The sequence below is a fragment of the Formica exsecta genome, unplaced genomic scaffold (assembly GCF_003651465.1).
Source record: "Formica exsecta isolate Colony F162 unplaced genomic scaffold, ASM365146v1 scaffold562, whole genome shotgun sequence".
Taxonomy (NCBI): Eukaryota; Metazoa; Arthropoda; class Insecta; order Hymenoptera; family Formicidae; genus Formica; species Formica exsecta.
In genome coordinates this window covers 619,192-631,154 of record NW_021852868.1, presented here as the reverse complement: position 1 = coordinate 631,154, position 11,963 = coordinate 619,192, and the positions used below count along the sequence as shown (strand labels likewise).

At 34.6% G+C, this 11,963-nt stretch overlaps 1 protein-coding gene across 5 annotated transcripts in view; it reads right to left on the bottom strand.

Moving 5' to 3' along the window:
- Positions 1 to 639: 639 nt before the first annotated feature.
- LOC115242077 (carcinine transporter-like) overlaps positions 640 to 11,963 on the bottom strand; it is a 43,655-nt gene continuing 32,331 nt past the window's right edge. For 2 of the 5 annotated variants that reach the window (XM_029818113.1, XM_029818116.1), the window contains 9 exons: positions 7,714 to 7,961; positions 5,379 to 5,589; positions 4,058 to 4,316; positions 3,589 to 3,781; positions 3,244 to 3,462; positions 2,947 to 3,161; positions 2,552 to 2,727; positions 2,264 to 2,436; positions 640 to 1,933 (listed from right to left, as the gene is read on the bottom strand). In XM_029818113.1, coding sequence (XP_029673973.1) covers positions 1,822 to 1,933; positions 2,264 to 2,436; positions 2,552 to 2,727; positions 2,947 to 3,161; positions 3,244 to 3,462; positions 3,589 to 3,781; positions 4,058 to 4,316; positions 5,379 to 5,589; positions 7,714 to 7,961 — 1,806 coding nt within the window. In that variant the 3' untranslated portion in view covers positions 640 to 1,821. Of the gene's footprint in view, positions 1,934 to 2,263; positions 2,437 to 2,551; positions 2,728 to 2,946; positions 3,162 to 3,243; positions 3,463 to 3,588; positions 3,782 to 4,057; positions 4,317 to 5,378; positions 5,590 to 7,713; positions 7,962 to 9,174; positions 9,244 to 9,721; positions 10,137 to 11,963 lie in introns of those variants that run through there. The other 3 variants (XM_029818114.1, XM_029818115.1, XM_029818117.1) reach the window with 3 other exon arrangements.

Genomic DNA, 11,963 nt, shown 5'->3' with positions numbered 1-11,963 from the left:
TAGTGTATTATCGCATAATAAGATAATTGAGAGAATTATTGGAATATTGCTCGCTAAGGCTAGCAAAAAAGTTTAATCAATCTATGTACACAAATGTACCGCTTTAAAAAAATTCATTTTAATTCATTGAAATTGCTTTAGGCTAAGATTTGGGACGCTTTACCGATGATGATCATCAGCGTCGTATCTCTGTTGGCCGCTACGGTGATATTATTCCTACCGGAGACGCTCGGTCGCGATCTCCCGCAGACCCTACGTCAGGGTGAGGACTTCGGCAAGGACCAAAGCTTCTGGGCGCTACCCTGTTGCAAGAGATCGGACCGGCATCGACATTATAGTCCGCGCGAACTATAGTTCTTTTAATTTTGTTATATTATAATGATCCTCGCTCTGCAACAGTCGAGGAAATGTAGTTAAGAAATTTTTTATGGCGCCTTTTTTCGCGCGCGGCACATGACAATATATATAACCAGTAACCCTATGTCTTTTTTTGTACCAATCAATAAAATTTACAGACATGATCAATTTCTCGATTTAATGAGCGCTTTCTTTAATATTAAAAGAATTTACTTTGAATAAATCGCAAACACGCTAGAATAAAGTTTACGTTTCGAAGAGCAGAAACGATGGAACACGAGAATAGGATAAATTTTATTTTTATTTTATACATCATTATTCGATTGCTTTTTTAGATGACGTTGATGAGCGAATTGAGACTGAAATATAAAATGTGTGGTCCCATGTATGTTTTGATAATGTTCACATTTGGCAGTGAAAGATGACCAATGCTTTCATCGCAAGGTGTGAAAAAGACTACGCTAGTTCTATCTTTATATTAAATTACTGAAAATATTTTACTTACATAACACTAATTAATTCATAACAGCCGTCGACAATTACGTAATTCTTGATGACGCATCAAGAAAGCGACAGCGATTCCGTCCATTCACATGTCTAGCACGATTCGTCTAGTCTGTCTTATATTCCAAGAATATTGAATATGATAAGACGATCTTTTATCTTATTTGACACGAGAAACAAGTCACCTCTTACGTATTTTGAGATTTCAAAGATATCGCCTTTCAGGAAAAAGGAACAATGAGCGAAGAGCCGAACGTAATAGATATCGGAATCGATCTAATTTCGTTGAGTTCGTGTATTTGCATACCGTAAAGTTTTACGGTAACCATAAACACCATTTATCGCTTTAAAACTTTATGATTTATGATTATCCTTTAAAACGCAAGAAAATCAAACCCATCGATTTTTTTTCGGTTCTCACCTCATTGATATCTTGCAAACGACACAGCGAAAAAAACTCAACGTTACTATGATTAATTTCTCTCGCTAAAGCTATAAATAACTTTGTACACGTAAAATTAAATAACTTTGTACATGTAATATGCTGCATCCTTTCTGTGCGAAAAGAGCTGCGAGTCGAAAATCCACATTGTAACAACGTGATGTAAAGTATATCGCAAAGAAATGCAATGCAGATTTGAAAGATAATCTGGCGCTCTCGGGACGATCGCGTGCGGCTTTAAAGTGCATAAAGTCGATATGCATTCGCATCCCTGTCTGCATCTGAACGTGCATCCTGCTTTTTTTACATCGTAACTTTATATACGTGCATTTTGTTTGGTCATCGCGCGTCACGCACACACACGCACGCGCGCGCGCGCACACACACATACACACACACACTGCACTTGGCGTATCTCATGGCTTAATATCTAACAATAAGATGATCACATGTGCGGGCGACTTACCCACAATATTTACAACGATTTGGCAATTTTGATATTTATAACGAATCGGCCGCTATAATCTCGTGGAGTCGATCGTCTGGATACTGTCGTGGTGGAAGCCCGCGTTTGTCACGCCCTCCTGCTGCTTTTTCTTCTTTCTCAGCGATTTTTTCAATTGCGGAGTTCTACAAATTTCAAATTCGTTGATCCACATTTTTGGTATAATCGCTCACTCCGTCGCGCCATACGTGGTGGACAGTGTAAGTAATTTCCTTTGTATTTTTCAGCAGAAAAAAAATTGTATTATGTACTTATGTTACGTATGGTGAAACCAGAATATATTTTTCTTTCTTTTGATTATTCTCAGCGATTTTTTCAATTGCGGAGTTCTACAAATTTCAAAAATAATCGTTAAGTTTACGGATTTAGATGTCTTAGCTAGAAACTTTCAGAATAAGAGTAATTCTCATATATATTTTCGCGAATTTGACTCAAGAAATTGATAGAAAACTTACGAAGATATGCAGGGAATCCACCAGAAACTCTGATCTATACCAAAGTCGTTACCCTCTTGCAAAGTTTCGGGCAAATCCTGATTTAAGGTTTCCGGTAACGTTAGAGTCAATAATGCATCCAGGAATGATAAAAGGCCAAGAACTATTAAAGGCAAAGACGGATGGACATCGGCCTGAAAATGATGATTGAGTATTATTAAACATCGACCATCGATTTCTCGATGACGGATTTCGCTAATCTTGCGGGAAAAAAAATTTCTTCCGCCACATTTCTCTCAAAATACTCACCAAATAAATCACATAAGGTCCAATGATGTGAGCGAAGTAGCCAATAATGTGAATCAGAGACACACCTTGCGCCCGTACTACGGTCGGCAACATTTCAGCCGCGTATTGGAAACCAATATTCGCGGCGATATTGACACCAAGGCGCGCCAAGATCGCCATGGTGACGGTTAGTACGCCTGTAATGTTGCGTTGCAAGGATATGTAAATCCATCGTACAGGTAGTGCGTTGGGGATTGCAATTTAACGCGATAAAATGTAGATCTCAAAGATCATAAAGCGCAATAGAAAGAAATGATTTTATCTCTCAATTGACGTTAATGGCGCGATTTTCCGCGATAAAATAAAATAAATCTCTGTGAAATGAGAATAATTATTGCGACAGTTATATAATTTACCAGGAGGTGTGAAGAGGGCGATGAAAGAGAACATGCCGCACATAAACATAGAGGCGAAACCCATCCATCGTCTGCCCCATCTGTCAAGGAATATCGCCAGCAAAATCGCTGCTGGAAGCTCGGTCATCGCGGCTATGGAGAACGACGTGAATACGTCGGGATCCAACAACTTCATGTTCCAAACGTGTCCGTCGAATACCCAAACCATCAACAACCTGAAAGCCAAATTCTCGATTAATAACTGTTTCAAACGGGAACAAAGTAAAGTGGAACTTATCATCTCGGTGACTCACTTACCAATAAATAATGAGTATGATAGTAATACGAGCTAGCCGAGGCAATTTGAAAAGGTCCAGTACGGTGTACTGATTGTGCGATTGATCCTTCTCGATTAAATTCTTGCAGCTTTTTTCGAACTCTTCAAACACCTCCTGCTTCACCTCCTTACCGTTGACCTTTGCAAATTTCTTCAGCATTTCAATCGCCTTGTCGACCTTGCCGCTCATAATGTACCATCTAATCAATAAAGTACAGATCAATTATATTATGCATCTGTACTGCAAACAAGCTTCATAAAAGATAATTGAAATCACAAATTCGTTATAATATAATGCATAATAATACGTAACATATAATAATTACCGTGCACTTTCTGGAACCATCCATGGACTAAGGAAAGCGACGATCATCGGGAATGAAGTTACGACGCTTAAAATTCTCCAATCTGAGATCCAATACGCGATCCATGGCAGAATACTAGCGGCGAAAGCAAAGTAAATTCCGAAGGACATGTTCGCCACCAGAGTTCTATACTTTGGGCCAACGTACTCGATCACTGCGATTAGAATAATATCAATCGGTAATCGCTCATCGAGATTATTAACAAATAAAATTTCCATCGAAAATTTACTTTGAGAATTTAAAACAAGTAATCAAAGTAATTTTAATCCAAGCTGCTGATTAATAAAAATACACAAGTTTCTCAAATACCTATTTACACATCCTTAAAATAGGCCGCTTTGTTCAGACAAAAAATTTATTTAAAGATTTTTCGTAATTTTTCGTGTAATATCTCGTTTAATAACTTTGCATTCATCTTGATGATCCATACCGATAATGAAGAGAACGTTGAAGCAATTGTCGAATGATGAACCGACAACCATTCTTGCGATGCAGAAGGTCAAGAAGCTGTTGCAGAAAGCGGTCGCGATGGAGGCGAAAAATCCTACCGCGTTACAAGACACTAACGCCGGGATTCTGCCATAATGATCGGCTATGTAGCCGAATATAAGACCGCCGATGATGCTGCCGACGAAGAAGGCCGACTGGGCCGCGGAACTGAGAAAAGTCTTGTCGCAAATCCATTCGAGCTGGCAAAATATAATAAATTTTGTTTATTATAATTATTAATAAACGCAGAGATAATTGTGATCAACAATGTTCATTGCGTTTATTTTTCAATAGGCGAATTTATATCACAGTGATTTGATATCGAACTAATTTTTCTATAATCACATATTATATCGCGTACATTAGATGTCATATATCATCAAGATGATAAAAAAACATTCAATATTTATATGGTAGATAGAACATACCATATCATGATTGACTTACTGGCTTCTACGTGTCGCATGCGATATGAGAAGAAGATAATCTATCTAAATCTTTATCTTGATATTTACAGAAGGTTCCACATGTCCTCCTTCTATTACCATACACGCTTGGCATTTTCTTCTTATAGATCCGCAATCGCCGGTTGATGACGACTGACTGATTGTCGGTGAAATCTTCTATTATAAAATATGTATGGAAATTGAATGAGGACATTCAGAACGCGGTTTATAAACACTGAGGTAAACATCACATGCGACACGTACAAGCCAGTAAGTCAATAATAATATTAACATACAAAAATATTTATGTTTCAGAAACGGTGGAGCTTTCGACTTATGTTTACTAAGGTTTTTTTACTCATTATAGTGTGTCTTATCTACCATATGAATATTGAATGGTTTTTCTAATACCCTGTATATGTTATATATGCTATTAAAATATCGGTATATAATCCATGTTTTTTCCTAAGATATTGTTATTCAATTATTGAAAACACGTTCCTCGACTATCATCATATTGGTATTAATAACGATCGGTTTTTATATTCAACATTATGTAATATATGAAAAAACCGGTATGTATAAATGACGCTTCCGATACAAGTTTCGTTTCGCAAAATAAAAGAGCGCGATAAAATTAAATACTTTACGAGATAAGAAAAAGTAAACAAAAAAAAAAAAGAATGAAATACGCGCATACTTGTTGATATTGTCATTTTGCTGACTATGACAATTTATTAACCGAACAACTTCGGCGACGCAAGAAAAATTTACGCACGTAAAATGATAAAGTCTTAGCATTTTATCGTTAATTACCTCGGCAGCGATCGAGGCGTATGGTACCATTGTGTGATTGAAGGTCCATCCTTTCTTGCAACGGACCCTCGGCCACGACAAATTGCTATGTCTAACACCCTGCGCGAGCAGCTCGGTATAATTTACATCATACATGTAACATCTCGAGAACACCGTGGAGCTTTCCAGCAGCAATTCCTCTTCCGTAGCCGGAGGTATCGCTATCGCGATTCTACGAACAATATTGAATTTTAATACGAACGGCTATATAACTGCGATATATTTTTTTTCCTGTAATGTGCGCACTGTATCTCTTTAATTTCGCTACCGCCGACAACAAAAGTTATTTCGTTTGTCAAATAAGCGGCGCATTCATTAGAAATGCGTCATTTACGATTGACACAAACGCGTTACTGGCATGAAAATTACATTAGCGAGATAGCAAGTTTTATTTTATTAATCCTGTTTTCGAAGAAATGCCATTCCTACGTAAAAAACGTATTTTTTCGCATAAAAATTCTACAAGCGTTATTTTATTCCGCAAATGCGTATCTGCTATTTCTTGTATATTTATAATACAATATATTCGCGCGCAATAGCAAATTCTTTCGATTCCTATCCGAGATCATCGTTTCAAGTCATCGTACATTTATTTTGCACGATTGTTATTATTATACTTATTGTTATAAAATCGCGGTTAGTTTCGAACGATTTATATTTTCGATATATCCCTTGACTTCGATAGGAAGGTAAGGAAACGTAAAAACCTATGTAGTCTTTCAACAAGGAGAACCTTCCTCTCCCTTCAAACTTTTTTTACTCGTTCTCTTTCTCGAGTTTCAGTGGAATCTCCTCGAGATCGACAGCCAAAACTGGTTTTCTGTATAACATCTGACGCGGAGAAACCACTGATCGACTAATCTGAATCACGAGCCATAGCAGTGATGGGTTTTTCTTCTTGATAAACATCTCTGATATGACTTATCTTTGTATCGTTTCGGATATTAAAAACATTAAATAACTAAATCATTTTTTATCATAGTCTCAAGTTTTTTTCTAACAGTATTTTTTATTAGGAAACACTATAGACTTCTAACGAAAAATTAGTTTATCAGTAAAATGTAATACAGTTCAAATTCCGAAATTGCGCCCATCAAACGTGTCAAAATTAGTCTCCTATGTAACTGTTGCAATTTTCATTTTGTCACGCATAAAAATAAAAGAAAACTCTAATTATATACTTTTATTCCTTTACAACGGAAATGCTACAAGAAGTGTAATATAATTATAAGTGTAGTTATTTCTGACGGAGAAACACTTTTTCTCGCGAAACAGAATTATATAGCCGATTGATTTGCATTAATACGAAAGAAGATCTATCTTTATCGTATCATGTATTTAATTTCTTAGTTGACGTAATCATTGCACGAGTTGGAAATACTATGTGTTTTTCATTATTCATAACTTCTATTTAAAGTGACACAAAGTCACCCAATTTTGGGAAAACCCGATAACGCTGAAAAGAATTCCGTTTAAAACAAAATAAGGATTTTATGTTTGCACTAATTGAGTCGATAAAAATTTGTACGTATGTATGTGTGTGTGTAGAGAGTGATAAAATCTTATTATTAAAATTTAATAAAATATACATTTAGCCGCGGAATGTTTATATATTAATATTTCATCGATTTATAAAATATGTTAAAATTTCGAAAAATTTAATTAGACAAGAAAATCGAGCCAATGTTTGTAACATTTCTTTAAGAAAGCTAATTTTCGAAAATTTCCCAACTTTTAATCACCAGTAATTTGAAAATTCTTCAACTTTTAATCATCAGTAACTTAATAATTAATTAATATCATTAATGTATAAATAAAGAGCAATGCAAGAAATTTGAGACACACTATATGTATGCAAATAATTCAGCACGCAAGGAATTTATATATAAGCCAAACCAACCATGGCCCAAAGTCTGGATCAGCTCGAAACGAGTGAACTTGAACTGTCATTATGAATTAAAGATGAAGAGAATTTCACTTTCTACCATTTTATCGATGTTATTCTGTTATGTAAGATTCTTATATCTCGAATTGTGCGAAGAAGTCTTTCGAATCTTTCAAATCTTTTATCTTTCGGTCATGCTAAATACCTAGATATTTTCTGCATTGTCTTACAAATTTCTAATTGCTTCGTGCCTTTATTTATAAAAATTATCAGAACTTCTGTTTGTATTCTCTAATTTTTAATTATAACAATTTATGAAAATATTGTTTATTTTTTTACGTTTACTTTAATTGCATTACTTTAATTTATAAGCATTGCCAAAAGAATTGTTTCTTTCTCGTTTAAACTCACTTTTCATGGTCGGTGAAATTCCAGTGTTCCAGCTCTGGTATAGTGCACCAGTATTCGGCAGGCACGAGAGTGATGAAGAATTGCGCGAAGTATAAAAAAGCGTAAACAATTGTGAAGGGTAAGAGTAGAAAGAAGAGGAACAACTGGTATTTGCCCGCTTCGCCAACATATGGCAGGATGTCGTCGAAGGTCTCGATCTTGGGACCATTGCCCTCTTCAACTTTCGTGGACCCGACCATGACCGTCGTCTGAAAGATTGCAAGAATATCTCTTTCGTAACTCCCTTAAAAGATCTATCGCAACTAAATCACCAATATTATTACATATGGTCAAATATATATTTATATGAAAATAGTCGTTGGAATGCGAAAAATGTTAACGTCACGCAGGAATGAATACGAGATGCAATATATCGAGGCAAAACACCGTCCATTATTCCGATAATAAGAGAAAAATTTTTTGATGAAAATGAGTGGAGAAGATAAAGAAACAAACAAAAGACCGTATGGCAACTTAAGTAGAAGCTATAGCTATTTAACTAACAAGCGTTAAATGCCTAAATAGAATATTGAAACAACACGAGAAGTTCAGCAAATATATGATAAAGAAGTGAACATAATGTCACGTAGTTCTGACGTAAAACAATATTATAAAACACATACAAATATTACAAATATTAAACAGAAAATGTGGCGATATATTCTACAGCATTTTCTATCTATAAAATTTTATTATTTTTGACACAATTTAATATCCGATTTTCGTCCAGAGCGGAAATTTTAAGTTCTACATTATTTATACTTGCAAACCACAGAAAAATCATAGAATTAATCGATTTTATGTTTTTTTTGTCTTCTCTTTGAGTTATAAATTAGAATGTTCTAAAAATGATGAATGTGACTTAAAATATTTCTCATCCGTAATTTTGGGATACTTTCTTCTGACGAGAATGTGCGGAAATTGCTTTCATATAAATTTATGGGCAATTTATGGGTAAATAATATTACTTAACGTAAGAAATCATAATGCATAATTAGATTGATAACATTTACGAGATTTTTTAAGATATCGAAACGGTATAGCATGAACGGCTTAAACACCGCATTAATGCAGTACACAAGTAATTACATTGAGCGATTATATCGTCCTCGATGCAATACGTAACGAAAAAAAGGCACATGTTATAAAGTCATCATCATTAATGATGCTATCAAATATTCATAAAACGTGATATATATTTACAGGAATTAATTTTAAATACATTTCAGCATTATAAATAGAAGATAATCAAACAAAAAAAAAACGACATATTACTGAAATCATAGACACAATGTAACCTATTAACATGTTAACAATCCATTTTCTTATTGATTTAAATGAAGTCTATTGATTTAAATCTTAATTACTATTGTATTACATTTATTGATTTATAATATTTTACGATTGATTTATTTATCTTACTGTATCCCATTAACATTCCAATAATTTGCTTTGTTCGTTAAATCGACACCTGCCTCGTTTCGGATGATTTATCAACCGTAAATATTTGTGATATAATATCGCTTTATTGTAATATAAGAAGTTTCATCAGCTATATAATCATAAACGATCGACTTCAATTAAGTAACTAAAAAAAAATATTATACATAATTCCTTGATTATATTGTTACGTGAAAACATTAAATATAACGATGTGACAAAATATAAAAAACAGTACATTTAAAAAGGAAAAAGAAGACATGTTAGCAACTACATCAATTATCAGTTTTTTATGACGCATTTTTATCATTCATATTTAGCACTTATAATATTCAAGTTCAAATTGACAATTATCGATACGAAAGAGATATAATTTGAAACGATTAGAAACAGTAAAAGCCATTTGTCACTTTATATAAGTATATGCAGGAAAAAATTTCATAAAACCATCTTTTATATGCGCAAAAATAGAAGCTGATGGCAAAACGGATAAAATCATTTCAAAATTAGGGAAGTATAGTAGTCTTACTTGTTGATTTCTCTCGTGCAAAGTACGTATGTTTCACAAGAAAATGTTATATTCACACAAAAGGAAATGAACAATCCACAAAATAGTTTCACCTTATACACAAAAGGACTATATGTGTACGCATATATAAATGTATAAGAGAAGAGGAGAAAAAATTATACTCGAAACGCGCGATATTTCGATAAATTCTCGCGTGTGCTCACAGATAGATCGCGATTGCGTTGATCGGGTATAAGGAAACCACCGCTTTTCCAATTTTCCTTAACGCGCCGTCGATTTTTCGGATGCACACGCATTACATCGTCGTTTCGTGAGGCGCGTGAACTGCCGGCCGTGCAACCGATTGGTGGGGCTTTATATTCTTCCACCTAGACAGAAAACCACACTCTTCCCCACTTTGATATGGCAGAGTCGGCGGATCGTACAAACTATGCGGGCAGACTGAACGACCTGTTGCCGGCGCTGTGACGCGAAAACGAGAATGAATCGCGTCCTCCAAGTGACGTCATTGGAGAACGCGCGTAAACGGGGATTTCATATACGGGGAAATCAATTTTACGCACGAGCGCGTGGCCTTTTCCCGATTACCTCCATTCTGCGAACGTCATCATACGCGGCTTTTCTCGCGTTAACATTACGCAGCTAAGTGCACCTATGTCGAAGAGAAAACATCGGGAGAAGGGTGCGAGTGCGCGTCAATCTCGAGGGTGCGGCCAAGCGCGTTCGAATAAATCTCTCGTGTAAAAGATCCAAGTAACATCGAATCCTAATAGTCGCTAAGAAAATTAAAATACGCCTGTACATCGGACAAAACCAATAAAATTTTAAAATTTTTTAAAACTTTTTAGCTGCAGATTATCATTCATGACTTGGTCATTAATAACGGTTTCAATACTAATTACTTAATAAAAATATGGGACACAATATTACTGACAATTTTAGTTGAGAAAAGTGTGGGAATATCTTGATTTGAATTTTCGCTCAAGTGTTCTCATAGATAATATCTTGTATGCTCGGCGAGAGTCACACCGATATGAAATAGTTTAGATATTTAAGGAATAGCATAAAACAGATGAGATCAAAAAATGATTTAATTAAGTATCTAAGTAATTACATAAAAATTGGCTTTATATAATCCAATAACAAATAATACAATCTCAATGATGATTAATAACACTTGTTCAATCAAATCAATTAAACTTCAATAATTTAATTGCGCCAACACAATTTACACGTACGATTCAACACATCTCTTTCTTCCGTCTATTAGGAAAGTTTTATCTCATTTTAAACCAACGTGTGTGGAAATCAGTGAGTCAGATATAAATTAAAAGGAAAACGTGTTACTATTCTTCATGAGAAGACAGGAAAAAAACAAAGTATTTACAGGAATCATGAAGAATTTTGCCATTCATGAATGATGCTTGTGTTAAACTTCCACTTGTTATTATTATTAGCTATCATATATACAGGGTATTCTTAAAAATTTATAATACAATAATTTATAAATGTCAATGACACCTAATTTGGAAAAATTTTCACCGTACTGCAATAATATATGTAAAATGTCAAATCAGTCGAACTGTGATACTTACACAATGAAAAATCTGTCTATAGAAGAGCTATTTTTGAATAATGATAACGTAAGAAACAAAATTTCAAAGATGTATATAAACGAGTTAAGTCTTTTGCAAGATCAAGACACGTGGCTGCCAATTTAAGTATCGTCACATCAGCGATAAACTATAAGATATTAGCAATAATACTATCAGACATTACCTAAGACTTATTTGCATACGTCTTTTTTACTGTTTTATTTTTAAAATTTTTTAAATTGGCTTTTTGTCGAAAGCAAAAAAAAATTTATTTTTTTAATAAAAAGAATGCAGAAAATTTTTGTTCAAGTTATTAATGTTACTCGTGGACGAAACGATCACGATGATGAAATAAGGAAATTATTCTAATTAGAAATCAATAAAGACGCGTCGCACGTTCTTATGCAAGCTATATAATACTAACTGACAACGATCAGTGACGACTATTTCCGACAACTATGCGTCTTGATTTTACTTTGTGATTTTACAAAGGTAACGACCTTGATCGGTGGTATAGGGAAAACCCAAGAGACTGATATAGAACGGTTCGAGCAAAATATTGAAGGAGATGCCGAGAAAGACGTCGAAAGATAAGGCTGGACGATTCGAGAAACCGGTTGGTGAACGCAAATGACGGTGGAAGAGCG